Source organism: Chlamydotis macqueenii, chromosome 3 (assembly GCF_036417535.1).
Source record: "Chlamydotis macqueenii isolate bChlMac1 chromosome 3, bChlMac1.mat, whole genome shotgun sequence".
Taxonomy (NCBI): Eukaryota; Metazoa; Chordata; class Aves; order Otidiformes; family Otididae; genus Chlamydotis; species Chlamydotis macqueenii.
This window is the reverse complement of record NC_141558.1, coordinates 78,932,477-78,960,447: the sequence shown is the minus strand read 5'-3', so window position 1 is coordinate 78,960,447 and position 27,971 is coordinate 78,932,477. Positions and strand designations below refer to the sequence as shown.

Genomic DNA, 27,971 nt, shown 5'->3' with positions numbered 1-27,971 from the left:
GGGATTTTGGGCTGGAGGTACTTTCACAATAAGTTGAGCATCCAGCTTTTCTACACATTCAGGTCATAGGGAAAATGATCACAGTGATTTAGCTTCTAAACAAAACACCAAGTCATTTAGCATAAAACAAAATGCACTTAAATGAGATGCCAGGGCTAGAGCCTGAGAGCTTGTAAGACTGTACATCAAAAGTAAAAGAACAGAAGGTCCGTCTGGTCACACTTGTACAGTAAAAGAGAGAGCCTCCTAGGGCAGATCGGGGAGTGTATAAAGCGTTATCTTGAAGTATGAAAGGAGCAAAAAACATTACTCATGTGAACCCTCAACTCTCATCCCTTTATAAAATATAATTTACAATCCTTTAAAAAGACGATTAGACTTTTCGGTAGAGGTCAAGAAAGGTTTAGCTGACTGAAGCAAATGACACTAATAACATAATCATCTTACATTTTTAGCTAGGGAATTGCAGATGTTGCACATCCAGGTATTTCTGTTAGCTTGTGATTAACAAGGTGACACACTTGAAGGAACAAGCTCAGCAGAACTCTAAAAACAACGTTTAAAAAGCACTTATTGAATGTCAACACCAAAAGCATTTACTTGATGCTTTCAGCTTTGTTTTGTTTTCTGTTGTGATGGTTTCTGGTTTGGGGATGTTGTGGTTTTTTGTTGTTGCTTTTTTCTCCCCCCAAACACAGAATACATTGTTGATTGTACATGTAACCCGCAAATATTAAAGTTATATCCAATTTATTACAGATATTATTTCCCTGATACTGAAACAATGTTATATATAGAAATATTTCTACAGTAATATAAATACATGCAAACCAAATCAGAAAATAGAAGTCTTGAGTAAAGAATGCCTGAACTTGCAAAAAAATAAATGCTATATTGTGTACTTTGCAATTATTCGTGGCCATAATTTTACCAACCTATTCAACCTTGCAGTCTCCAACTCTGATTCTAGAGAAAAAAAAAAATCCTTCTTGCTGTCAATATTTTGCTTTGCACAAAGAAATCTGTCAGTATCATCAATTATCTTTTTAATATTATGCTTACAGGAAAAGAGATTTTTTTCAGTGCAGTTACACATTATTTGAAACTGTGGCACACAGCTCAAAAAGCAAGACTCTCTGCAAAAGAATAGTAACATCACCAAAAAGTGTGATTTTCAAATACCATGCACAGAACATTGTTGATATATCAACCAGCTTAAGTAGGGGAAGGCAGAGATGAAGCACTAATGTAATTTTTTCCTGCAACTTCTGCATGCCTCTGTAAAAAGTGACAGCAATATATAAATGATTAGAGCTATGACAAGTAGCAGAGATAAGAGTAGTCTGTACTGGTTTTAAGAAAAGGAAATAATCAACATTGGCCAAGTTTCTTTATTTCATATTTCACATCTTCACTCAATACTGTTACTGAATGTTTGAAAAATTGTCCTGTACACCATGAATATACAAAATTTATCTGAAGCGTTAAATCTGTAAAAATAGAAACAATTCAGTCAGACAGTGTAACTGAAGACATGGCAGATAGTAAAGGGATTGCTTATCTGGGCTGAAGATGTGGTCAGAAAGTAATACTCAACTAAAAGGTTATTAAGGAAACAGAACTATGTAAATTAAGATTTTACCAATTTGTCAGAAGATAGGAGAAATAAAGGTAATAGGTTTTATTTTAACTAAATAAGCATAATGTCACTTTTTAGAGACACCTTGGTGGTCTAATTACATACAGCTAGAAAACTCACTGCCTTCAGGCACCCTCATATCAAGTGCAAATCTGCGCAGTTATAGAATATATTTATAAAATATACTATATGCAAACATCTTTACAGAGCTTTATATCAAGCCAAAAAGTAAATATACTTGATGGGACAACAGAAAAAAAAAAAAAAAGAATTAATGCAAAAATGTGGGCAGTGTGATTGTGGCCCTTTCAAAGCCAGAGGAAACCATTCAGTTTGTCTGCAACAAAAAGGAGATGAGATTTGCACCTTAGAAGTTGACTGTTAACAAAAATGAAGAAAATATCCCCTGTGCTTCTGCAAATTAACATAAAATTAGCTTTCATGACATTTTATATATTGTCATTATCTTAAAATATCTTCTGAAGCACAATGTCAACCTTGAATACCAATAACCAATCAGATAATTGAAAGTGAAAGTGTTTCCAAGCTAAATTCAAATTATAAACTACATAATTCTAAGGAGTGCAATGCTCTGGAAAAAGCTTTAAATTAAATTATTTTACTTGTAAAGCTAGTGTTAGGGTTTTTTTAAATTAAAAAACAGCTGGAAGCAAGAAAGCTGCAAGAATACAAATGACAAAATTATTTTAGATACACCAAGTGAAAGAGTGAATTATCCACTGATGCAGACAAACATCCATTTGCTACATTATTTGCTTCCTTACTTCATTCCATTGCATGTACACACAGCTTAAGTATTAAGATGCAGAATAATAAATAAAACGGCTCAGATTACTAGCAAGGGGCAAAACATAATCCGTAATTGTGCTCTATCTAGTTTCTGTTTCAGCAGTCTTTCTCTTGCAGTTTATAAGAAAAATCAGTCAGACTTCCAAAAAGAGTCATTCTTTTTGTATCAGAAACTCAAGTTCATTTGCCCAGGTTTATAACCCAAGACATTTCTGTGAAGGAAGCACAGTGCAAATAATATGACTAATAAAACTTGTTTACATAAGAAAGAAGTTTACTCAATTAATGTTAACTGGTATCTTTATGAAATACATTGTAAAACAAAGATTAAATAACAGGACTGGGTTTGTTTTGTTTTTGTTGTTGTTTTTTTTTTTTTTTTTTTTTACTCTGACTTTTTTCATAATCCCTCCTTTGAAAAGCTTACTGAGTTACAAAAATCTTAATAAAGTTCGTCTTCAGCAGACAATCATTATAAATGCTGCCAATCAATGCCAACTAGCGTTTGATTTGCTTCTTGTGCATGTCCAATTTCCTCTGTGATACTGTGCTGCTGCCAGAGCTTTTGAATCTTTTTAAATCGTTCTTTGCACAGATGTAAGGGATTTCCGCGTCTGAAAAGGAGATAATACTTATCAGGAATGATAAAACACTGCAAATAAGCACAAACACTCAGATGTGACATATTAAATAACCCTTTAAAATATTAAAATATTTAGATAACCTTTTAACCTTTTTCTTTTGTCAGAACAAATCACCAGATACTTGGATTAGTAAACTGGAGTGCTACCTTGTGTGGTCCCCAACCCTTATGGCTCAACATTTCCCTCCAGTCTTTGGGAACCTCATGTACAGCCCACGGAAGTCTGAACATGGGTTTTCTGTAATCCTTCCGTGCTGAACTAGTTCATATTCTACGATTTTGACCAGTTTCAGAAGTAGCAAACATTAACAATATCAAGTTCCCAAACTATTCTCATAGAAAGTAGAGATAGGAGTCAAGACAAAGAACAACTACATTAAATAATCTCATAATATTTTCACTTGGTATTAAATTAACATAAGTTATACACATAAATACACTATATACAAATAAAATATTCAGCCTTGGTTTCTAGGCAACTTCACAGATGCTAAAAAGATATAAGTTTCTATACCTCAATACAACTGTTTATAACCTGGGAAAGATCATCCCTTAAATATTTTTAACCTAAAAATATGCATTAGCATTAAAATGTCTGAAGATATTAGATGCAGCAGCAATATCAAACTGTAATATTAACCATAGAAAGTGTATATTACAAATCAGATAGTTACAGAATTCCTGTCTTTAAAAGATGTATTTTTGAAAATATTTACCTGAGTCCCTGGTCTGTCTCTCCATAGTCATCAAGATAAGGAGGAGGATAAAAGCAGCCCTTCGTTTTTCCAGCTAAAAATAGCACCTGACATTCTCGTACTCTAGAGAGAAACACAGAGAAGAATTTAGGTATTGATTTTTCGGTGAATAGTTTCTCATATTTTCATAGACACTGCTTTTCCAAGTCTCACTTACTTTCATTCTGTATAATCTGCACATACAGTTTTTTAAAGGTGTTTTTTTTTTTTTTAATTAAAGATTTTATTCTCTTCCTGTTATAACTCCTCAACAGCAGTTAAAAACAAATGTGATATTATTTGTAGTCTGTGTAAAATACTCGACATAACCACAAGAAAATAAAACAATTTCATTTCTCACTAAGCTTTGCCAAAGTGAAAATAGACATTATTTAACCCTTCCTTGTATGCAGGAAGAAAACTAAAATTAATTTTCATGTTTTCCACAGTAGCAGCAACAACAGCACAACAGAATCAAGGTATTTACCTTCATTGTTTTCTAATACTTGAGTGGAAATAAACACACAGAGAAAATAAATTCACTTTAAAATGAAATTCAAATTTTCTATGATACTTTATCTTCAAAGAAACAACCTCTGAACATTATATAAAAGTATATGGAAGATGGATACACTCTAGTTTTTATGCAACCCTGTTGTTACAAAGCACTGCTTTTACAAACCATCCCTGCAATCACATTTCTAGAACTACTCATTTCATGTCTACACACACCATCTAACCCAGATATCTAAGTAGAGGTCTTCAGTTCCTTACCTAAGGAATATGCCCACTCCAGAACCGCAACTGTATGTATGTGCAGTGCAGGCTCCAACATCTTCTCCTTCTAACTCAGTTTGACAACAGTAACTCTGAGAACATAGCATGGTCCCACACACAAGGCACAATGTTGGAGCTCTGCTTTTATCACCACCTGATTTCGGACACCTTTTGTCAAGCAAAATAAAAAAAAAAAATCCATTGTATGTATTAACTCTAGATAGTGCAAAGATTCAAAAGTACTTCTGAACATTTATACAGTTAACAGTTGTACAGATTCTTGCAATTTCTGTTTCACTGACACGGTACTTCTGTTGGAAGAGACAACAATCAGTATGTGCCATTACCTTTATGATTCTATAAACAACCTTCTGAGGCTTTTAGGTTAGAAGTTTCCTAGTTCACCTAAAGGAGCAGAAGACTTTAGGGGTCCTCACTGTAATTGCATACTACTTACGAGAAATTGGATGCTTGGTTAATGAGGCAGCTGTAGTCATCCGGAAGGTCTATTAATTTGTTGGATTCTCTTGCATAGCTAGAATAAAGCAATCAAATTAACCACTCACATTTCAGTGAATAATACTCAGTGATTTCAAACTCATTCATGTTTTCCTGACTCATCTAAAGAGCATCTGTGAATAATTTATTTTTTTAAGTTTTCCTCTTCTCTGCCATTCATAGAGTAAAATGGCAGCACATAAAAAAAAAAAAAGGAATTCACAATATCTATGTGTTCTGCTTCCTCAGTTTGCTTTGTATTTCCTTTTGTCACTAATATTGAATGGAAAATAGTCTGACACTCAAGTCCAGAGAACTTGTATCCTGAATAGAATTAAATATTAATGAAATGAAAAGGATATATTTAATAACAAATATTTATATCTTTAGAAATAACAGCTAAAAGTTAGGGTTTTTTTGCAGATGCTATACACTAAATTTTAATAATCTTCAACTCTACGAATAATATAAATTAGACTGCAAAATGTAAACAGAAGTTTGTAACAGAAGCAATGTACAAGAATATGCTGAGAGAAAAAAAATCACTGTCAAGTTAGACATAATCTTGGCAAGAGCAGTTAAGAATCAGCAAAAGGAACACATGGAAAAAAATCCCAACAATTAAACGTAACAGGATATCAATTATGCAAACAGAGTATTCTTACTGTGTAAGATTGTATCTGGTTTGCATGGCAAGGTTTTGGTAGCAGAGGGGCTACAGGGGTGGCTTCTGCGAGAAGCTGATAGAAGGTTCCCCTATGTCTGACAGAGCCAATGCCAGCCAGCTCCAAGACGCACCTGACGCTGGCCAAGGCCGAGCCCGTCAGTGACAGTGGTAGTGCCTCTGGGATAACATAGTTAAGAATGGGAAAAAAACAACTGCACAACAGCAATTGCAGCCAGAGAGAGGAGTGAGAACATGTAAGAAAAACAACTCTGCAGACACCCAGGTCAGTGAAGAAGGAGAGGGATGAAATGCTCCAGACTCCGGAGCAGAGATTCCCCTCCAACCCATGGTGCAAGTCCATGGTGAGGCAGGTTGTCCCCCTGCAGCCCATGGAGGCCCACAGAGGAGCAGAGATTCACCTGTGGCCCATGGAGGATCCCATGCCAGAGCAGGTAGATGCTTGAAGGAGGCTGTGGCCCCACGGAACGCCTGCGCTAGAGCAGGTTCCTGGCAGGACCTGTGACCCCATGGAGAGAGGAGCCCAGGCTGGAGCAGGTTTTCTGGCAGCGCTTGTGACCCTGTGGGGGACCCACGCTGGAGCAGTCTGCTCCTGAAGGACTGTTCCCCGTGAAAGGGACACACACTGGAGCAGTTCATGAAGAACTGCAGCCCGTGGGAAGGACCCATGTTGGAGCAGTTCGTGGAGAACTGTCTCTCATGGGAAGGACCCCATGCTGGAGCAGAGGAAGAGTGTGAGGAGTCCTCCCCCTGAGGAGGAAGGAGCAGCAGAGACAACGTGTGATAAACTTATCGCAACCCCCATTCCCTGTCCCCCTGCACAGCTGGTGGAGAGGAAGTAGAGAATTCTGGAGTGAAGTTGAGCCTGGGAAGAAGGGAGGAGTTTGGGGAAGGTGTTTTAAGATTTCGTTTTTATTTTCTCATTATCTTACTCTGATTGGATTGGTAATAAATTAAACTTATTTCCCCAAGTCGAGTCTGTTTTGCCTGTGACTGTAACTGGCGAGTGATCTCTCCCTGTCTTTATCTCAACACAAGCCTTCCGTTATGTTTTTCTCTCCCCTGTACAGCTGAGGAAGGGAGTGACAGAGCAGCTTTAGTGGGCACTTGTCATGCAGCCAGGGTCAACCTACCACAAAGACATTCTGTTAATAGCTTGGTATTTAACAGATGAAGTGATTAATTTTTATTTTTGTCACTTTGTCTTACGTATACACAATGTTGAAAGACTGACTTATGTATTTAGCATAGGTGACTAAAGTGCAGGGATATGTTTTTAATGACAGCACTGTGAACCTCATGTTCATTTATAATTATTTGGATAATTGATAACCCAGCCTTCATAAAGAAAATACATCCCAAATGCTTTTCCTATGCCCACTAAGCATTAAATGTGTCCTGAATTCAAAATAATTGCTTAGCAAGTAGAAGTACATGAAAAGCAAATTTTCTTTTTAGCAACTGACTCTATATTGATTTCACTGAAGAATCTGGATTCTTTAAAAAGCTCTTCAATGCCTGGTATTTTTAAACAAAGGTTATATACATCTTTTAGCAACAGCATACCTTTTGAATCAGAAAGTACAAATCTACTACAGGAAACACGACAAGAAAAGTTATGGCCTCAAATTACTGCAGGTCTGTCTAAATAAAACTGTAATATTTAACTTTGCCCTTAAAAATCTACTAATTAAAGCAATATTTCACTTTTCTTACCAAAATAATCTCTTTGCTTATCCTCTAATATCTTTGTCATTCAATAAAGCAGAACTGGTATTATGTTATTATAAACACCCCTTAGAAAAAAAATATTGAAAAAACTGCAACATTAAAGTTTTTCCCCCTGTGTCTGCTTAAAATTTCTCCATGTTTACCTGATAGCATGCCTCTTGCCTTCAAGATATCTTTTTACTTCATTGTTCCTACACCAACTACAAGAAAGAAAAAAAAAAGGCTTTTAACTTCAATGGATGATACTTCCCAAAAACAAATAAGTAAAAATTCCAAAGTAGATCTATTCATTAATCTCTACAACCAAAGTTATTTACTTCAAGACGCTACTATCACAAATGCTTTTCAAAGTCTACTTTTCATTTCTATATATGCACTCCTGGGAGAATAGTTGTACTACTATCTTGTGCAGAATTCCATATTGTATTTAAACTAAGCATAGAAACATGACATACCTTTCTATTAACGTGTTCACAATCTCACTATTTTCTTGAAAAAGGCAAGTGAGGTTGTTTGGCAAGGAAAGATAGCTACATAAGTGTTCAAACTGGTTTGTTCCATTTACTGAAAAAAAAAAAGTATAATTCTTATAATTGCCTTTTTAAAAATTACAATAACTACAGTAAATGAAATACAGCCCTAAAGTGGATAGCTATTCTTTTTATTTTTTAAACTGTATTCCTCCACACCCATAACGTGGTATGAAGTATGAAAGAGCGCCAGTAAAGGCCCTGAAGAGTTACGTTGGAACACTGCCAGTAACGAGAAGCAAGTTTCCTAAAACTTCCCCTCCAAGCGTGTTTCAAGCCTGGTCATATAAGAACCACAAGAGAGAGCTCCATAGTCTTTACAACTTAGTATGTGTTCATTTTTATGTCATCAGTTAAATGACTACTTCATGCTCCTTGTAGTCAGGACAGTAGCATATGTTAATAACATTGATTATTTGGGGTGTAACATAACATCTGTGCATTTTGAGATTTTAATTATTAGTGGATGCCAATTTGAATGAAATCAATGCAAGTAAAAGCAAGTCTAATTTGAAAACAGTAATCAATAGCTTGAAATAATAAGTATTTCATTTTTTAACAGAAGAGTATCAGTTTCTGTTTTAAGTAATCTAGAATGGCATTGGCCTCAACACTAAAAGAATACATTTTTTAAAAGGAAAAAATTTTTTTTCTTTTTCATTATGCAGATATGATTCTGCACTGGTAACAATCTCACATTAATTCAATCAGCTTCTTCAGAAAAGAGACTTCAAATGTAATTTCTTTTGTCCATAAATGTTTTTATCTTTTAAAAAGCTGTTTTAATACAAAGCAGACAGTACCTTGAATTTCTGAGGGTGCTGGGACTCCATTTAAATAATGGAAAAACAAAGCAGAACATCTCAGGAAAGGCATGATTCCAGCTTTTAGATTCCTCCACAGGTGCCAGCCCGAGGAAACTACTTTCAAGGCACTTAAGAGAACACAATTTAAAAAGTTTGCTTTCATTTACTCATTTCAGTCTGAGAGCTATATTTAATAAGTCTTCAGCCATACTTCATATTAAATTACTGACTTTAGTTGAAACAAGCATTATGCAAAGTGTTTATTTCAAAGCTCATTCCAAGAACAACAAAACAGAGTCGTAAAAATACAGCCAACTGGCATACTGAATTAAGGAAAATTTTGCATAGACATTTCAGATCCTAACAAGTTTTCTGTACCGAGACACTGCCAATTCCAGATTCTACACATCTGCAAACTGACTAAAAAAATTGTTTGTTACAAGCAAAGAGGAATTTATAGGAATAGTTACATGAAAATTGTTATCTAGAAGTAGTGGATAAGAAACAAGATGCAAGAGTTCCCTAATTAAAAGCCTCATCTTTGACAGTATTGTATATAGAAATCAGTTAGTAGTTAGTGTTGAGTCCAGGAGGGAGAAATTTATTTATTTATTTATTTTAAAATTACCTTCCTGTACACTGGCAAAGAAATTTATAGAGTGTAAGCACAGCTACTTCCTCTTCACTGTTAGTGTTTTCTTGATCCATGCCATTCTCCTCTGAAGAAAGAAAGGAATAAAAAGCAAGTCACTTCATAGATACATGTAGCAGCAATAATACAACTTTTCAAGTGTTGAGAAAAAAAAACAAAACTAAGTGAAACATTCCACTGTACTACAATGTGATGTAATGGAAAAAGGTTTTCTGTTGCACATCTTTTGTGGTAAGTTTATGCTATTGTCAGCTCTAGGGAGGTGTTGGTTTACTTGTTTGATTGGTTGCATTTCTTAGTATACATGCTTGGAGTTTTTGGCTTTTGACATACTACACCTTATCCAGTTCCTCTTGCCAGAAGATATATTGATTCCTTACTTCGCTAACTGCAGCTTACTCGTCGTGCAATGCCTAAGCCAAGCCTCTGTTATAAACACTTACAGGCAGTGTTACACTAGCTGGAAAGCTAGGATTCATGACTAGCTACGCTCCAGAGTTAAGACAAAAGACTGAACTTTCATGAATACAACTTACCAATACTTTCTATGGGCTGAAAGAGAGAGCACCAGCAATTTTATTTTGCCACTGTAAAGCATATATATTTACAAAAAGCACCGTGCTTTCCAAGTACAGATTTGAGGAATCATTTCAATAAAAGTTGAAAGAAAGCGGCATTACCTGTTGATGAGGTAAGTAAAATTTGTATTATGTGTGCCATCGTGACAAGATGAAACAGGTGAAGATCTCCAGTGCCAAGACTAAGCCCTGAAAAATCCTGACAATGTACGGCAGGGAAAGAGAGCACCAAGCTTACCTATAAAATAAAACAAGAAAGCCGGTATATTCATTTTCTTCTCAAATGTTCCCATTTCGTCTGCTCATGCTTTTGAAGGCAGCATACCTCATAAGGCTAATCTGGAAGCTAATTAGTCAGCCATTATTTAAGGGAATAATGACTAACTATCAGAGTTTTTGGGAAGGTGTTCTATTTGGTTGGGGTGGGGGGTGGGGGTGTTGCTACTTTTTGTTTGTGGTTTGTTGAGGGGGAGGTTGGTTTTTTCAGCATCCAAGGAGTACATATTCTGCCTCATTTTACCCCTTTTTATTTATAGATAAGAATACGTGCAATGAAAAACATCTTTAATTTGTATTAAGTAGGGAAAAAAAATACCAAAAAGCTGATTGTTTTGAAAGTTTTCTAACCCAGAGTAAACAGGAAATTTCCAATGAAGTTTTGACATAGTGCCTACTGGATCAAAACATTGTTAATATGCAAAATGGAATACTTACCAGTAAATGAAACATGTCAATATCAAGTATACAAGGAAGATTTCCATTCTTTTCATTAGGCACCAGTGCTGAGTATTTTAAAAAGAAAAGTAAATTTATTAATTAAACATTTATATATGAAAATATTTTAGTGTAATTTAGTTAAAAATTAGAGGCATCTCCATGGTTTATACGCTTAAAGTACTTAAAATACAAATCATAGAAGCATAGAAAAGCTGGGTTTGGAAGGGACCTTTAAAGGCCATCTAGTCCAACCCTCCTTGCAAGGAGCAAAGACCTTTTCAACCAGATCAGGTTGTACAGAGCCCCATCCAACCTGCCCCTGAAAACTAAAAGAGGGTAGATTTAGATTAGACATAAGGAATAATTTTTTTTACAATGAGGGTGGTGAAACACTGGAACAGGTTGCCAAGAGAGAGGTGGTGGATGCCCCATCCCTGGAAACGTTCAAGGCCAGGTTGGATGAGGCCCTGAGCAACCTGATCTAGTGGGGGATGTCCCTGCTCCTTGCAGGGGCTTGGACTAGATGGCCTTTAAAGGTGCTTTCCAACCTAAACCATTCTATGGTTCTATGTACCTGTTTTGGCCAGAAAGGTGTGAATTCAGGAGCTGTTCAACATTATTGGAAAAGAAAATCTTGCCTACTTGACTACACTGCATTGAAGTGAAAAAAACCCAAAGTAACTGTAACAAAGTAAGTGCTGCCATTCACTACTCCCATAGCAACTCTATTGTGTTCCTTAAGTTTCCAGTGGGAAATAAAATGAGATAATAGCTCAAGTTCTGATCCAGCAGTGAGCTCAAGCACTAGTGACTAAACAGAAACACTAATTGTTGTCTGTTGGACAGCTGTTCAAAGGAAACTTTTGCAATTTGCTTAACCTTACAAGGTTCCCTAACTTTGCCTCATGTAACTCATTTGCCTTACGGGCTCAAAAATGCATTGCTAAAGAATATATTTAATTAAGAAAGAGATAGGTTTTGGTCCCTGCATTTCTGTATTAGTTACATTCACAGTAACCATAAAGTATTAACCAAAGCACTCCAGTTGACAACAGAAATTAACTTAACAAATTCTGAGTAATAGAGTAAGCACCATCTAAAAGCAAACACAAACTGTCTTGAAAATGTTACAATGTATTTAAAACAGCAATCAAGGAACAGTTGCAAACTTCTTTACTCCAACCAGTAAAACCTGATTTACAACAAAAGAGTTCAAACTGCAGCTATGAGAATAGTTTTACAATGTGGCTATAAGCATTAAACTGCCATGTTTATAAACACTACTATAGTAAAAAAAATAGTCTTATCATAACAACTTCAAAATACTTCAGTTGAAGATTGCTGCCTTGCTGGCTAGAAAATTAATAGCTGATGATCTGTGACATTTTGAAGATATTTCTATCAGCAATCATTTCACTACCACTCAGATTTCAAATGCTTTTACTTTCGTAAGCATATAGCCACAGACCTCAACCCAAAAGTCCGAAAAATGCTTCTATCAAAGATGTGGCCAGAACAAGGGACTTTCAAGACCGATCTTTTAGCTGTTATCTTTATGTATAAATAGCTTATATAATACTGGATCAAAGGCTAATAATTTTCCTTATTTCTAGCCTTGAAAAGTAAAATAGCAAACTCTTTTCCTTCATAAAAATAAAACCAGTACAGTTGCTTCTGTCAGCTGGAGGGAAGAAAAACTTTGAAGAAACATTGATTCAAGTTTTCAAGAAAACCCAAAGCATGTAGAACACTGTATACTACAAAGCTCCAGTCAAATATCTAGCAACATTTTCTCTTCTGCTTCACATAGAAAATAGCTCAATCATTACTGCTACAAGCTGATATCAATTAAGTTCTTCCCCATAAAGCTGCCAACTGTTTGCTGAAGTAGGTGATATCAATTCTACTAGTAACTTCAGCATATGAATGCATTTTAAGTTTCCCTGCTCTAGTGACTGTAAATATTACCCAGTGTTATAATACTCTTTCTGAATAGCCCTCTCATGGGTAATTACTGCAGTAGGCTGAACCGCAGACTTTTCACCTGTATCCAGAAATGCCTCCAGCTTAGAACATTTTGGCTGTTCTCATTAAAATTCTCAACTAATACATGTCATTAAGTAAGTTCTGTCTTACCACAGATTCTACTTTTCAAAGGCAAAGAAGTTTGCAGATATATTACAGACCTCTGCAAACACCCTGTTTCCTCTCAATACTACATTAATCCTAACTTCCTCCTCTTTTTAAGTCCCAGCTTATCACTTTTATTTTGTGAAGGACCATGCTTCCTTCTCCTCTGCTTTAGCTACCTTTCTAAAAGTAGCAATATAAAATGCTGTGGAGAATCAACAGAACTCCTTCAGAGCAAAATATCAATGCTGCTCTTGAAATGTATCTTGGAACTGCAGACCAAAAGAAATGTCTCTTTTTTTCTCCAGTGTGATGAAGTAAGTATAGGTACACATGTGAAAACACTAGCTCTTGGTCTATTACTTAAAACCACTCCATAAAATAACCTTATTGTAATCAAGACTAACAATCATTCCGTAAGCTCTTTCTGTATCTATGTCTTTGTAAAAAAAAAAAAAAAAACAGAATAAGGTGGTGAACTTACACGCTAAGAGAGTACAAAAGTGACCCTGTACTGCCGAAAGAGATGAAACTGTCCAGTGAGCTGCTGCAAATCTTGTTAATGATTTAAGGCAGTCATCCTTTAAAAAAAAAGAGACACTGTCACAGTTACCAAAGTTCCTCAATATTAAAAGGTCTTTTAGCCTACAACATTCTTTTCAGGCCCCTCAGCTGCAGTTTATGGGAGCAGTTTAAGTGTCTAAGTATATGACAAAGATATTTAGATTTATGCAAATATACAAGTTCCCTTCAGTATTCTTATTTTGACTGTTACCATAAGAAACTCTGGCCTTACTAAACTACATATTCATAGGAGAAAAAAAGAAAAAAAAAAAAATCATAATTTTGCTAGATTTTGTTTTTACACAGATTAATAATCAGATATTGCTTGACTAAACACCTGGATCCAACAAATAAAGCTATCAAATAACCATAACTTAAAATTTAGATATTCTGCAAAGAAGCACAGTTTCCTCTTTTTCCACTGATTCAGAGAAGAATTGCTACTTGATCCTTACCTGTCGACAAGGTAAATGACCAAATAATGGCTTATCTTCATCAGCTAAAATTCGTTCTGGAAAAAAAAAAACAAAACCCCAAAATATTTCAATATATGTAACTTTAACTAAATTCTGAAATTCACATATAAAAGAACAAAACTACCTATAGTCTGTATCGTGTAAGCACAGCTTCCCCAACACATTATAGGTACACGTGGATCTTCTTCATTTGGATGAACCTTCAAGCCTACTTTGTATGTTGCTGTACCAAAAGTTGTCAACATCTCTTTTATGCTCTCAGAATAAGGATTCCTGAAACAAAGAAAACAATATTACCAATTCATTTTTTCTCCAGTGGCAGCATAGTACTTTTAATTATTAGCATTCACCCTGTAGATGAACACGTGTGTTTTTAAAGTTTAAGTGGGAACTCCAGTATCTTTCTTTGGATCTGGTATTCTGTAACCTCTTTTCTGTGACAGATAGACTCCCAATTATTTTCTGATTATTTGATTGGAACCAATCTCTTTTTTTAGTGTTAAGAATATCCAGTCTTCAAACATAATATAGTTAAGACTAAATTTAAAGAACTGTGTGTGACTGATGACAAAATCTATCATCAGCTGGGTTAGATGTATTGAATTTTTGTGTGCAGTCAGCAGACAAATGTCTGTACCTTGCAATGAATTTAATTACTTTCTCCCCAGGTGAAGAAGGGGTAGACTCAAAAACAAACATACCATTGTAGTTGAAATTATATATTAACATACTCTCCATTTCATAGTCTTTCTTGATGTTTTACTTATAGCTGAGCTATAACGATGAGTCCTTCAACCAGTTACAAGAAAAAGGGAAATAAAGCTTAATCCTTGCTGAAACATACAACAGCAGCATCTTCTCTGCCCATCCATGTATCACGTCTGCCTCTGAAATCCTACTGCATTATTTACTACTTGTGGGTTGGATTTCAATATCATCACAAGAACAGGATCAACTTTTCTAATTAAGGCAAAATTCATGTTTTTTCTTTAATTAGTGAGACCTTACAGCACAGAAGTCACATTCTATTTTCATGTTACCATTTCATGAAGTGATTTATTAAGATGTATATACATACTTCGGTTTGAAATCTGGTCTAAATCCTTCAGGTAATTGCAGCTGATCCATTTTTTCTGAATTACCAGAACTGCCTGTACAAACAAGAAGTAATAAAACACCAATTAGTCAGCTATACATAATTTTTACATTATAAACAGGTGCAAGAATACATCACCAGGAACTGAAATTCCAAGCTACTCTTGCCACTTTCACCACCATCTCTCAGCTTCACTATTGTAGAACCATAATACTCAGCATGACCTGGGGTTGTTTAGTCTGGAGAAAAGGAGGGTGAAGGGAGACCTTATTGCTCTCTACAACCACCTGAAATGAGGTTGCAACGAGGTAGGTGTTGGTCTGTTCTCCCAAGTAACAAGCGATAGGATGAGAGGAAAGGGCCTCAAGTTGCGCTAGCAGGGGTTTTGATTGGTTATTAGGAAAAATTTCTTTACCAAAAGGGTTATCAAGCATTAGAACAGGCTGCACAGGGAACTGGTTGATCACCATCCCTGGAGGTATTTAAAAGACATATAGACGTGGTACTCAGGGACATGATTTAGTGGTGGACTTGGTTAAGTTAGTGTTACATTAATGGTTGAACTCAATCTTAGAGATTTTTTCCAATCTAAATGATTCTATGATTTTCACATACAAACATACACATTTCCTTAGACTTACTTGCACAGTCTTCATCTCGAAGTAAATACAGTGCTTTCATTTGCTGGGATATTGTCTTGATCCACTGAGCTAGGTTTGGTTGGCCTGAAAAGTCTAACCTGTCCAAAAATATATATAAACAGAACACACACATTAATTAAGAATAAACTAGATAAAAAATTAGTATTTCATAGGCATTCCATGTTCTTCTGTTTCTCAACAAGCTTTTTCTCTGCTGCCCACATACTTCTCTATCTTCAGTTCTTTTCCCGCAGGTCCTACACTTCACTGTCCTTTCATATTCTAAATTCCATACTATACGATAACCAAGGAAGGTCCATAAACCAAAATAAGCAGTCATGCAATCCATTTGAGATTCTCAAAACAGAAGATAATAAACACTTTGAAAGAGTTTCTGGGATGTGACTTGTTTGGGATTTTGTTTTTCACATTTATAAAGTAAACAGACCTGTTAAACAAAACTCTTGGTGGAGAAAGCAGAGGAATAACGGTGTTGCTTAAACATTCACAAAGTGGGCAAAGGAATTCACCATTTTCTACATCGTAACTTGTGTGTACTCGTAATCTTTGTTGTCTTCGTTGCTCTTTTGCTTGGACAGCATCAAAATACCTTTAGAAAAGAGCAAGATATTCGTTATAAATTATTAAAATATTACTTTAATATATTGATTAATTAATTCTCATTAAGACATAATGAGATATACATATGTATATCTTATTCCCAGATATACATAAGAGAATTATCTGAAGGAAAAAGCTCTACCCCCTGACTGATAAAGTATTACTAACGGCAGGCTATATCCAGTTTTCAGTAGCAACAATTCCCCAGAAGTGCTGAAGTTCACTGGGCTGTCAAAATCACATTTAAGTTTGAACTTCAGCAATTTCTATTTAGGAAAAAAGGGTCAGAGGGACAGGTAGAGACAACATTGAAGGATTGGAAAAAAAAAAAAAAAAAAATCTTCAGTTTTACATAAAATTCTAAGGGAGGGGCCATGAGCCTTATCCATGTGCATATTCCATTACAGGCCAAAACAGAGCAGCAAGTGGAAAAACTGGTGGCTGATCTCTAAATCCTGTATGAAAAGGAATGAATTGTATGCTTTGCTAAATGTAACTGCTGTTCTGGAAGCCTCTGGGATGGCTTAGAGCATGCCCAACAATGACCCAAAAGTGGTCTGAATACAAGCACCTAAGGACATTTCAAGGACTTAATGGCAAACACACAGGACTGTACATGAGCTACACAAGAAGATGAGGAACACATCTTCAGTGAGCAGTGATATCAAAGACCAAAACCGAAACCTGCATAAGGATAACTGCGTAGTTATGGCGACAGAATCTCTGGGGGCTCCTAACAGTCTTCATACACAAGGTAGAACTTGAAACCAGGCACTGCAGGAGCCATGCCAAGGGTCAAAGCAAGGGCCTAATCAAAGTCAGAGACTTCAGTGGTTTGCATTTGTCATATGGCATTGGTACCACATCGTAAAGCACGTTTATCCTCCTCCAAAAATCAAAGAATAAAAATAACTGGAAAAGGTTTAAGAAAAAAAGTAAGAAGAAAGGGTAAAACTGACTTCATGTTGAAGATGAGCTTGAAGGTTACCAAACTGCAAAAACCCTCAAAAAATCTGAGCTTCAGTGTTCAGATATATGTGCCCTACAGGGGATTATGCATAGGGATAAAGAATCAAAGGGAACGAAAGCTGCCGTGTGCAGCTTTGTATTCTTCTTTACCAAGATGGTGGATACCAAATAAAAATTATTTTGAAGATGTTTACAATATTTATTATAAAGATTTCTACTTTTCATTTTTTCCCCCATCCCCCAACAGAAAGCTGAGTTCATTGCTTCATGACATTCATTTTTTATTTTACTGCATGGTATTAATTTTGCCATTAAAATGATTGCCATTAGGCAAACTTATGGCATGACATGCTAGTTGGACTAAAAACCTCACATGCAGCGTTTTACCTTTGCCAACATTGAGCATGCATAATATGTCCACAGCTACCCGTGTGTGTTCCACATGACAGATCTGGGTGCATGAATAACGGGTCATACTTTTCTGTATTTAAAAGAAAGGAAAACAACTTCAAAATAAACATTTATCAAAAGACTTAACTGCTGATAAAATGCTACTCCATTTTCATTATTACTAAACTGAAGCACAAAAGTATAACTCTTTTCATGAAGCATAAAACATATTATTAATCCACAACTTAAACTGCTTAGGTAATTTACAAGTATTATGCCATTTTTTTAAAAATTATGTACTGTCTTAAATTTCAAATCAAGCCTTTGGAGGTGCTGGGCCCTGGTAAAAGTCCCCAAAATCTTGCAGTTTTGGTGGTTCAGTAACATTAAACAATGAGTCTAAGAACATTAATCATTAGAATAAGAGGGCAAAGTGATTCAGTGTATGATATATGTTTATATATACAGACTCCAAAAGAACCTTTCTAACAGTGCCACTGATAAAAAAGTGATCTGTTTCATAAAGTCACCTAAATCTAAGGATTTTTTTATAATTATCACTGAGAGGCATTTCAGATTATATAACTGAAACTAAGGAAACCTATATCTTGTTCTTTTACAGCACTACATTAATGCCTCCTCTCTCTCTATAACGTTACAGGCATAGTTTAAGAACAAACACTTCTGATTTTGAAGAGTTTTTTAATAGTTACAAATAATTTGTTATAAACAGGTGTCAGAACATTTAGATAATGCTTTGCAGTGATTTTACGTTATTATTTAGAAAACATTTCTCCCTCACTGAAAACATGGGAGTTTTGCCATTGATTACAATGAAGTCATTCACAGTTATACAGTTAAGATAAGGAGGTGATGCCACTGTTTCAAAAGAAAGCATGCAGTTGTTACAGCGACTCCAACAGTCATTAATATTAAAGGCAACTATGAGCACTACTTACCAGGATCTGGAATAATTCTGTTTCTATTTTTAGACAACACAGTTGATCGCTGAATAAATGCTGCCAAGACCATAGCCCTGCTGTCCACTTTAACTTCTTGTTCCTCCTGACACAATATACACATAACAACCTGTCTGTGTTCAGCTACTCGAGTTTGCTCTGGTCCCAAGGCTGTGAGTTTTGCATCTGAAATTACAGGACTAGAATACGCAAAGAATACTAGTGAGCAAATTATTTGAAAAACATACAGTGAGATCATGATTTAAATGTAATAAGCTTTCTATCTTTATGATAAAGGCTCTCTGACAAAATAATTGTTTTGGCATTTATACTACAATGTCTATGTTCCCAGAAATAGTTATGCAAGAACATATTTTCCAGAAAAAAATCATGCCCTCCCAATAGTATTACCCACTCTCATCTAACATAGAAACTGTATCTGTGACCCTCCATCATCACCATCCCTTAAGTGCCTGACATCAATTCTGAAAACACTCTCCCCTTCCTCACAAGATCATTAGCATGTTTCAATTTGCATTTCCAGCTACCAGTAGATTTTCTTCCAGATCCTCAGCAGACATATCAACTATTTCCAATTTACAATGTTTAATACCATAGTCTCTTCAGTATTATTAACAATTTACTGATTTTATACAAAAATATTTGCCTGTTTATGTTGAGTACTACAAGGATGGAATGAGGGAGGAACCAATATTTATCTCATGATCTTGACAGTAATGAGGACGAAAGCATTTACTGGTGCTGTTTTGGTCTTGTATCTTTTGAATAGTTTTCCATCAAGACTAAAAAAAGAACTTTTTTAAAGCAGTAACAATATGATAATCTGATGTAAAAGTCAAAGGAAAAAAAATTAAATGAGATTCCTCTACCTATTGTCATGCACTCCAGAGGCTGAAGTATCTAGCTCATCCAATGTTTGCTGAAAGAGTTCTTTGTTTTCATTTATGAAGTGCCGCTGCATCTCAGACATCTGGGCCATGATTTTCTCCCTGCGTAGTCTGGCAATCTCAGCTTTTCGCTTCCTTTCAGCTTTGTCTTTATCACGTGAACTCTGAAATTATATTGTTCATTTAGTCATTTAAAAAAATCTTGTTACAATTGCCAATTTATTTTGGCTACGACTATACGTAATTTGTACTAACCTCTAAACAATGAAAATTCCATAAAAGGATAAAAGAAAAGTAAACAAAAAAGTTATTTTGTGCCCTCTTTTCTTTGGCTCATGTTCAATGCCAAACTGAACTGCAGATCCAAAAGGGTACCTCTCCCCTCAACCTTTAACTGTATTTTGTATTTCCCTTTCCTTTGAGCATTCCTAAGATTAAAAGGTAAGTGACAGGTCTCTAGTGCTACTCTTCTTTCATGTTAGCTGTATTCTTAAATGTACTACAGTAGTCCAAGGTCTTTGTATAGTTTCTAGAATGTCACATTGAGCTAAACAAATTGGCAGAGCATATCTGGAATGACCAGCATGGTAAAAGAAATGGTATCTATGCATTTTTAACAGCTTTCCAAGGACTCTGAAATTATGGGAAGATTAGAATCTCCAAATGCTGTGATCAGTACTACAAACAGTTCTAAGCAGTAAATGTGCCAAAGACTTGGAGGCTACAATACATAAAAGCAAAGTAAAAATAGTCTATGGGCTCTCCCAAAAGGTCTTTTAAACAAATAGATTTGATCTATAAGCTGAGACAGAACTGAAATTTCAGAAGTGATTGACATTTCCCATCTTTGATTTAGAGCAAGAAACATAGTCCTTTGCTAGTCACAAGCCAGACCTGTTCCAGATCAGCTAGCTGCTACAGCTTGTTTTTACCTCCTCCATAATATTTCCTTCCGTCTCAGCCACAGGACTTGTAGAAGACCTTTCTCTCAGTTTCTTAATAGTATTAAAAGTCTGCAAGAAAAAAAAACAACACTTAATTTGTTTGAGACATGTGAATGTAATTGTGCATACTAAAATGCTGACCAGCTAATGCGCAGTGTTGGATTCCAGAAGAGAGAAAAAGCAGGTACAAATCAACATGGTAAATAAAGAAACCATCACAGTATAATCAGTAAAGTTTCAAAAATCTTCTTTCCATGATTTTCAGCAGTCATAAAATAAGTTTACCTTCAATATCCATCTGATCATGTCCTTGTGCACTTCCAGATGAGGTGCGTTTTGCAGCGTTTCTAGCATAGCTAGTATACTAGGGGAATTATTGGGTGCCTCTCCTGGTCCTGAGAAAAAAATTACAGTGATAATCGATTATATCTGACAAACTAATCATTCACTAACATTAAAAACAACAAAAACCAAAACCCAACACTTGTAGCAGCTTCAGCAGCTGAAAAATTCCTTCAACAAGTACGCACAATTTTCACAAATTTCATTCCCCTCTCCACAAAACATTTTTCATGAATTTCAAAAATCCTGAGAAGTTAGAGGCAATAGTCTTAAAAGTCTTGCTCACTGACTATACTTTCTCACAAGACAAATGCACTGTATGTGCTCCTTGGCTGTTTTTATCTTGGGAGCTGCTATGTAGAACTTCCAACATTTTATTTCCCAGTTTTAAATGGAAGAGTCTTAGCAACTTTCATGTCTTAGCAAAACTCAAGGCACTAGTCAGAAGATACAAAGGAGAGTCAAGATTAAAAGACCATTTAAGAACGCAATTACTGATTTGGCAATTGTAGCATCTGATTATGTACAGCAATCTTTGTTGAGATGCTACTTAGAGACATAAGGAATCAGATTTACTGGGAATTATTAAACTTCTGGATTTCTCCTCTAGAAAAGGCCATCAGTATTGCTACTGTCACAGAATCTACACATACGTTAAGCACATATGTATAGCCAACTTGGTAAAATTCTGACGGATAAACAAATACACTCTTCTGATAAATATTGCTTCCGAATAAAATATGAGATATTGGCATTTTCAGTTATTTAAAGTTTGCTATACATTTGAAAAGAAAGGCATACTTGATATTTTCTGAGTGAATGTAAATGTTACAACATTCTCCTCGCTGAGATTTTCCAGATGTTGTTTTTCTTCTTGTAGTGCCATTCCAACCAAATGTAAAACCTAGGTAGAAATTAAAAATTTTAGGTTTTTTCTTAAATAATTCATATAATCTCTTTACATAGTTTGGGCAATTCATTAAGAGACAAGGAAGTCATAAAATGAAGGTATATAATAAGAATATATTTGAAGTTATTTCTGTATACATAATTCCAAAACTATATTACACAGGAGTAACAGAGTTTGTAAACAAATTCTTGAAACTTTGCCAGATAAAAACTGCATTATATCACTTGTATCCTTCTCTTTGCTGTTCTGTCTAGAGAGTGAGAAGTCAGTGCTTCTTAGCTTTCTCCCTAGCAACTGCAAGCTACTATCACAAGTCTCTGGACAGAAGCACGATGCACGCTTTAAACCCTTTTTACATACAAAATTTAACTGACGCAAAGTTTAAAGTATTAAATTAAATTTATTCTAACACTCTAAAAACACATTTTAAAATAACGTTAACTTTTAGGTCAGTAAAAAGCTGTAATCTCCTTGAACTTAAAAACTGAAATTACTCTATTTGGCACTAAAATAGTCTAAAAGGCATTTTAAAGCTAGAATACTTAAATCTTGGTGGTGAACTCTGTCATGCTCAATCAAACACTTTTGCCACCCCATACAAATTGGCAGGATGCTCTAGATAAATAGCACTACTGAATGCCTGGAATCAACACTGAAACCCATGTAAGGAAAGGATAATCACTGGAAAAATCTGTAGCAGAACTGGAACGCAGCAGTCTAAGATAACTAAATTATCTCCAGAAAAATCTGATTAGTCTTGAAGGTTTTTTTTTTTGTTTTAATAAGTAAAATTTTCCTCAGTCTGTCACATCTGTCTAAGAAGGCCTCATCAGATATGGACCACCTCTTCCAGATGTCTTATATCAACCTTTGCATGGTGCTTCCAAGACAAGAGTGGTTGACTTGGGAAAGATGCAGTGCAACTGCATGGCACCAGTGAATATAAATGGTCATGAGTTTCTGAGCAAGTGACAGGTCCCTAACGAATTGCACATTTTTGAGAATGACACAGAGGGAGTCAAATGGCTGAGCATGTTCTAGTTCAGTTTAAAAAAAAAAAAAAAATCTTATTCTATTCAAACTGTTATTCCCAAGTCTAGCATTCTCACATTATCTAAATGTAACTACATTCTTCAATTTTTGTTGTGATTTACAATACAGACATATTGTTCCATTTTCACCTTTTTGGCGTTACACAGAATTGCTCATGTTAATTTAAACTTAGCTATAAAAGGCAATATACACTCAATAAGACTGAATGTCAAAAAGTTAACACTCAGTTTCAGAGGTGAGGTTTTATTTTAACATTTCATTTAAGAATCTATCAATATTTCTGAGAAGTTTGGGTTTGGATACCAAACCAACAACCTTGACCAATATGAATAGTCCTCTGATGGCAGTTCACCACTTATCTCTACACACCTCAGAAAAATCAGCATTGTGGACAACAAAATCTACAGTAACCCTCCCGGTTTCTAAAGTTCATTATGAATAGTAAGGAATAAACAGCTCAGTTGAGTTTCCCAAAGCTGATACATTTCAGGTTAGAAAATTCTTTTCTGTAGGTTTATGATTTTTTTTCTGAAGTGATTTAGTCTAAATTGAACACAAACAAAGGAATGTCACGAAAAAAGTCAACGTGGTTTACTTAATATGCAACAACTCAGATAAATTGGTTCTCTACCGCAATAAACACTATCTCAGCTAATTCAAACAGAATTCTTCCCTCTCATGTGTATCCTATTAGAAAGTCACCTCTGTCTTCCATCGGCTTTTAAAAATAAATTGCACTGCTTCCCTAGTCTTGTGTATCAGAAAACACCATTTATTTCTCATTCAGAGTATTCTGGATATGTTAGATACCACGTAAAGAACCCAAATCTATAAACTCATGTTAAAATACCAATACATATTCCTTCCTTTAGCATAAGCGTAATTTTAAATAAGGAAACATACCCTTTGCAGCATGGATTCTGACCAGGCATAGCCATTGTGTTCTACTGCCCACTGCAGTATAGTTCCCATAATGCACAGCATGACATCAGATTGAAGAATATTAACCAGACTTGCAAAAAGAGGGCAGAAAGGAGGAAGAGCTGGCGGTGGAAGGGCTGAAAGGGAAATTTGTGTGTCTGACATTTCAGCATCTCTAACATCTGCAACACCCATATGTAATGTCTGACTTTTAAAAACCTTAACAGCTTAACCCAAGACAGCATACAGTTGCTTGATAAACAGTATTACAGATAACAGGCTGTAACACTCAACATGGCTCACATGTAACACAAAAGCCAAAGGAATAAGCCGTTCAGAAGCCAGTTCCACTACGGATCAGATTCCTGTTTATAACTAGGGAGACATAAGGGAAATTACTACATTTTCAACTAGTTTCTTGCTAACCCAAGATCAAGATGTTAATCTAAGTATCAGGGCAATATACAGTTTGATAGGTGCTTCCCTCTTCTCCCATCTTCTCTCAAAGAGAAATACCTGTATCTTCTCTGTTCTGTATTTTCAGCTTTCTTTGTGCTTCCTCTGCCTGAAATAGAAGAGTGATGCCAATATTACTCAAAATCTGTACAAATATAGAACTAATAAAAAAGCATTCATGCTTTATTACATGGTTACTATTTTTTCCTCTTTTTCCCAGCCTTAAATTAAAAGAGGGGCTCCCATGTCTTTTCAATTTGTCTTACATTCTACTTGTGAAGTAGGGCATGCATCTTCAAAATTAATCTTTCATCTTAAGCCAGCCTAGACTCCCTTTCTAGCATAAAATTGTAAGACAAGTCTGAGCTAAAATGGTAATTTCCATAAGGGTAAGTGGAAATATAGATTGTTTAGATACTTTCAGTGAAATAACACCTAAGAGAAACCGTAGGCAAGCTCCTGAAGCCCCAGGGATTTCAGCAGCTCCGTACAGGGCACAGGATCCAGTGACATAGAAATTGTTGTCAAAATCTTGGGCAAATTTTGTTGACATTTGAAAATAAGTTCATTTTTAGAAGTTAACTTCTAACCAGTTGATACTACTTGTCCACAAACTAAAGCTCTTGAAAAAAGCAGACCAAAAAAGATATAAAAAAGAAACTAGAAAGTTAAATTACTAGGTACCTTTGATTGCTCTGCCCTTGAAAAGTGATAGAAATACAGATTGAAGTTCTTGGCACACTCTGGTTTTAGTTCATAGAGCCCTCTGCCTGTTAATCCAGGCTTCCTACCCAAAAGAAAAAAAGTAAAAAAGAAAGAAAAAAAAAAAAAAAGAGTTATAAAAAGATATGTTCATTGGTTATTAACATCTGAGCATAAAAGGTTAACTAGAACACTGCTCAATAGGCATTCTAGAAATCACATAAGTAACAGTATTAAGAACGATGCACATGAGTAAAGCCATGGGGAAAACACCATGACCCCTTTCTTCTATGCTCTCATTTTCACTAATTTAGATATTCCACTTTTAAAGTTAAAATATTAAAGGGAAACATACTTGAAACACGCCACTTCTTCAATTACACTTTCCATTCCTGTCTCTCTGTTCTCCTACATTGAGTGAAAAGGTAAGATAGTGTGTTACCATAGTTCTTAGATTAAACACATTCAAATATCATACAACACTAGATAAGCATGCAAAACAAACGTAGTACAAAGTCATTTTACTGGCAATCAAGAGAACTCTAAAGCACGTAACATGAAAACATATTCAGGAATACCATCTCTGCAAGACGTATTTTTAAAAAATCATGCCATTTTAAGTGATTAATTTTTACTGTTTTTCCCTGTCATAATAAACTTGGATGTAACAGTAACAGAAGAAAACTCTTAAATTAGCTTACTCAGCATATCTTAGGCGTAAATAGTCAATATTTCTGGTTTCTAGGCCTTTAAAATGAAACAAATATGGGAAAGCTAAAAAGACAAGTCACTGAAAAATGGTAAAACAACCACAAAAGGCAGCAGGAGAAACCAGCCCAAATAAGTAACACAAATTAACTTTTAATATTCCCATCCCCTTCCTGCAATATATATTCACAGCAGTTAACACGCCAGGGAAAAAGTATTTAAGATTCACAATAGGATTTAGAACTCTAGCTAATCCTAGTTTTCCCTTCCATCCAACCTTAAAATATTTTTTAAAAATCAGAATTCGACCCTAAAATTTTACTTTTCAAATTTTTTATCGTTAAAATACTTAGAACCATGAAAAATATTTCAGAATTTATCATTAAGAGTACTACCAATATCGTAAAAGATTAACTTTTGAATTTTGTCTGCTTTCAGAAATCATGTTTAAAAGACTGCTTCAAAAATAGTCTTAAAAAAAAGAAAACAAAACGAAAAGCTTTGCTATCCTACAAAACTACTCATACCAGAATTTAGATAAATGCTTCTGTCCATGAAAACGAAGCATTTACGTTATACAAGTGATGATACTGTGTCCAATTCCATATCTTTTCAGTTATTGTTATGCTTTAAATTATAACAGTTTATATTTCTGGACAGCCCCAACAACCCACTTCTATACATTCATTCAGGGTGTGCAAGCACACTGCAGAGACTGCCAGCCAGATGGCCTGATAAGAAAGAGTATTAAAAAGAGAAAATAGCTGAAGAAGCTCTCAGACTCCTGCCTTTTTCATATGTTGTTTCTTCTTCTATAGTTCTTACTACCTTCTCCATGACAACCGTTAACCTGCACTCGTGCTAACCTTGCTTTTAGCATAATCATGCTGCTTCCATTCCATCCATTCCACACTGACTGGCATAAACTTGCACAATAAAAATTTTCAGCAACTAGTCTTATAAAACTGAAGTTGCTTTTTTTTTTCCTCCCAAGTTACTTACATCTTCAGGTAATGCCTTTACCAATTCACTGTGAGCCATTGGCCTGATGCTCAGCTGATGGATGATCTCTCGTTTTATTTCATCTGTTGCATTTACCTGTCCTATTCCAGGACTGAATCTTTCGCCTGTAAAAATAATTATTTTTTTTAGGATTTTAAAATTAATTTATCTTCTTTCACAACTTAAAGCAGAAGACTGGAAAATAAGTCTCGTCAGTGAAATCTTACTTTCACCCACCAGTGTTCAAAAATTCATTACGTTAATCTAAGCTAGTTCCAAGGCTTTTCTCCTAGGAAAGAAGTCAGAACTATGGGAAGCTCAAATAGAACTGAGCTTGAGATGACAATGCAGAACGGTCATTCCAGATCATTAAAGAGACTGAATTTTAAAAATTAAATAAGCATATTCTGGACTTACCAACAATCATTATAATGAGGTATAGCATCTCTTCTATAAGTGTGTTATTTTGTTGAACAACATCCTGAATTAAATAAACAAACAAACAAAAAATACACATTTTTCAATTAAAGGTAAAATAACACACATGCTGAATATATTTTTTTTAGTGCTTCAAAACATTGCCTCTTTTCACCCTTCGCACTCCCAAATTAAGCTATGCTGAAATGCAATCACAAATGCCTTAAACTTCTTAAACAACGCAAGTTATGCACTGGTTTCTAACGTTTACTAGTTTGACACGTAAAAATATTTACACATATTTCAAACTGGTCAAAATAAATTAAAATAGGACAGGTTTTGCTTTTTTATCCACAAAATGCACAGTCTCAGTACAACAGCATCTGATACACTTTTGAAAACAAAATTGCCATTTTCTACTGCAGTAGTCCATAAAATACCTTGTTAGTATTTTCTGTGCTAAATCTTTTACCATAGTCTGGAGTACTAAATATCTGATAAAGTTCAAAGCGACTCAGCATTATCATCAAGAAGTGATTTGGATCCATCATAGACACACCTGTCTATTAAAGAAAAAAATTATTACAAAGAGAAAATAATTGGGTGTTATTACAGCATGTTTGTATATTTACACACAATGTTCAGCGCATAGTCTTTATGAAATTCATTCCTCTGTCTATCCTGAGCATGAATCTAAACATAAGTTTACTTCTGATACTCTTTTAAGTGTAAAATATTCAGGGTTATTCCTTCTATCTCAAATACTCTACATAAGATTTAATGAAATACTTTTGGTTGGTTGGTTTTGTCTCTACAATCCTGTTTATGCCGGCTCAGCTTTTAGAAGGCATAATATCACTTAGTATATAGCACACAAAAAACCATTAAATATATAGCACATTAAAACCAAATTCCAATCCTCAAAGGAAGGTTGAAAAATTCAGCAAGACTTTCAAAATCTT

General features: G+C 35.1%; 1 protein-coding gene across 4 annotated transcripts in view; it reads right to left on the bottom strand.

Annotated features, from left to right (window-relative positions):
* Window positions 1-2,794: 2,794 nt before the first annotated feature.
* Window positions 2,795-27,971, bottom strand: part of UBR2 (ubiquitin protein ligase E3 component n-recognin 2) — a 56,896-nt gene continuing 31,719 nt past the window's right edge. For 3 of the 4 annotated variants that reach the window (XM_086745622.1, XM_086745624.1, XM_086745623.1), the window contains 29 exons: window positions 27,450-27,572; window positions 27,010-27,073; window positions 26,593-26,717; window positions 25,238-25,290; window positions 24,865-24,967; window positions 24,241-24,289; window positions 23,707-23,861; window positions 21,642-21,744; window positions 20,784-20,893; window positions 20,487-20,567; window positions 19,537-19,718; window positions 18,647-18,846; window positions 17,685-17,778; window positions 16,156-16,317; window positions 15,708-15,805; window positions 15,049-15,121; window positions 14,095-14,243; window positions 13,950-14,005; window positions 13,415-13,511; window positions 10,798-10,865; window positions 10,186-10,321; window positions 9,482-9,572; window positions 8,851-8,981; window positions 7,973-8,081; window positions 7,661-7,717; window positions 5,061-5,138; window positions 4,601-4,771; window positions 3,809-3,910; window positions 2,795-3,063 (listed from right to left, as the gene is read on the bottom strand). In XM_086745622.1, the coding sequence (XP_086601748.1) occupies window positions 2,922-3,063; window positions 3,809-3,910; window positions 4,601-4,771; window positions 5,061-5,138; window positions 7,661-7,717; window positions 7,973-8,081; window positions 8,851-8,981; window positions 9,482-9,572; window positions 10,186-10,321; window positions 10,798-10,865; window positions 13,415-13,511; window positions 13,950-14,005; window positions 14,095-14,243; window positions 15,049-15,121; window positions 15,708-15,805; window positions 16,156-16,317; window positions 17,685-17,778; window positions 18,647-18,846; window positions 19,537-19,718; window positions 20,487-20,567; window positions 20,784-20,893; window positions 21,642-21,744; window positions 23,707-23,861; window positions 24,241-24,289; window positions 24,865-24,967; window positions 25,238-25,290; window positions 26,593-26,717; window positions 27,010-27,073; window positions 27,450-27,572 (3,162 nt within the window). In that variant the 3' untranslated portion in view covers window positions 2,795-2,921. Of the gene's footprint in view, window positions 3,064-3,808; window positions 3,911-4,600; window positions 4,772-4,950; window positions 5,139-7,660; window positions 7,718-7,972; window positions 8,082-8,850; window positions 8,982-9,481; window positions 9,573-10,185; window positions 10,322-10,797; window positions 10,866-13,414; window positions 13,512-13,949; window positions 14,006-14,094; window positions 14,244-15,048; window positions 15,122-15,707; window positions 15,806-16,155; window positions 16,318-17,684; window positions 17,779-18,646; window positions 18,847-19,536; window positions 19,719-20,486; window positions 20,568-20,783; window positions 20,894-21,641; window positions 21,745-23,706; window positions 23,862-24,240; window positions 24,290-24,864; window positions 24,968-25,237; window positions 25,291-26,592; window positions 26,718-27,009; window positions 27,074-27,449; window positions 27,573-27,971 lie in introns of those variants that run through there. The other variant, XR_015258265.1, reaches the window with a different exon arrangement.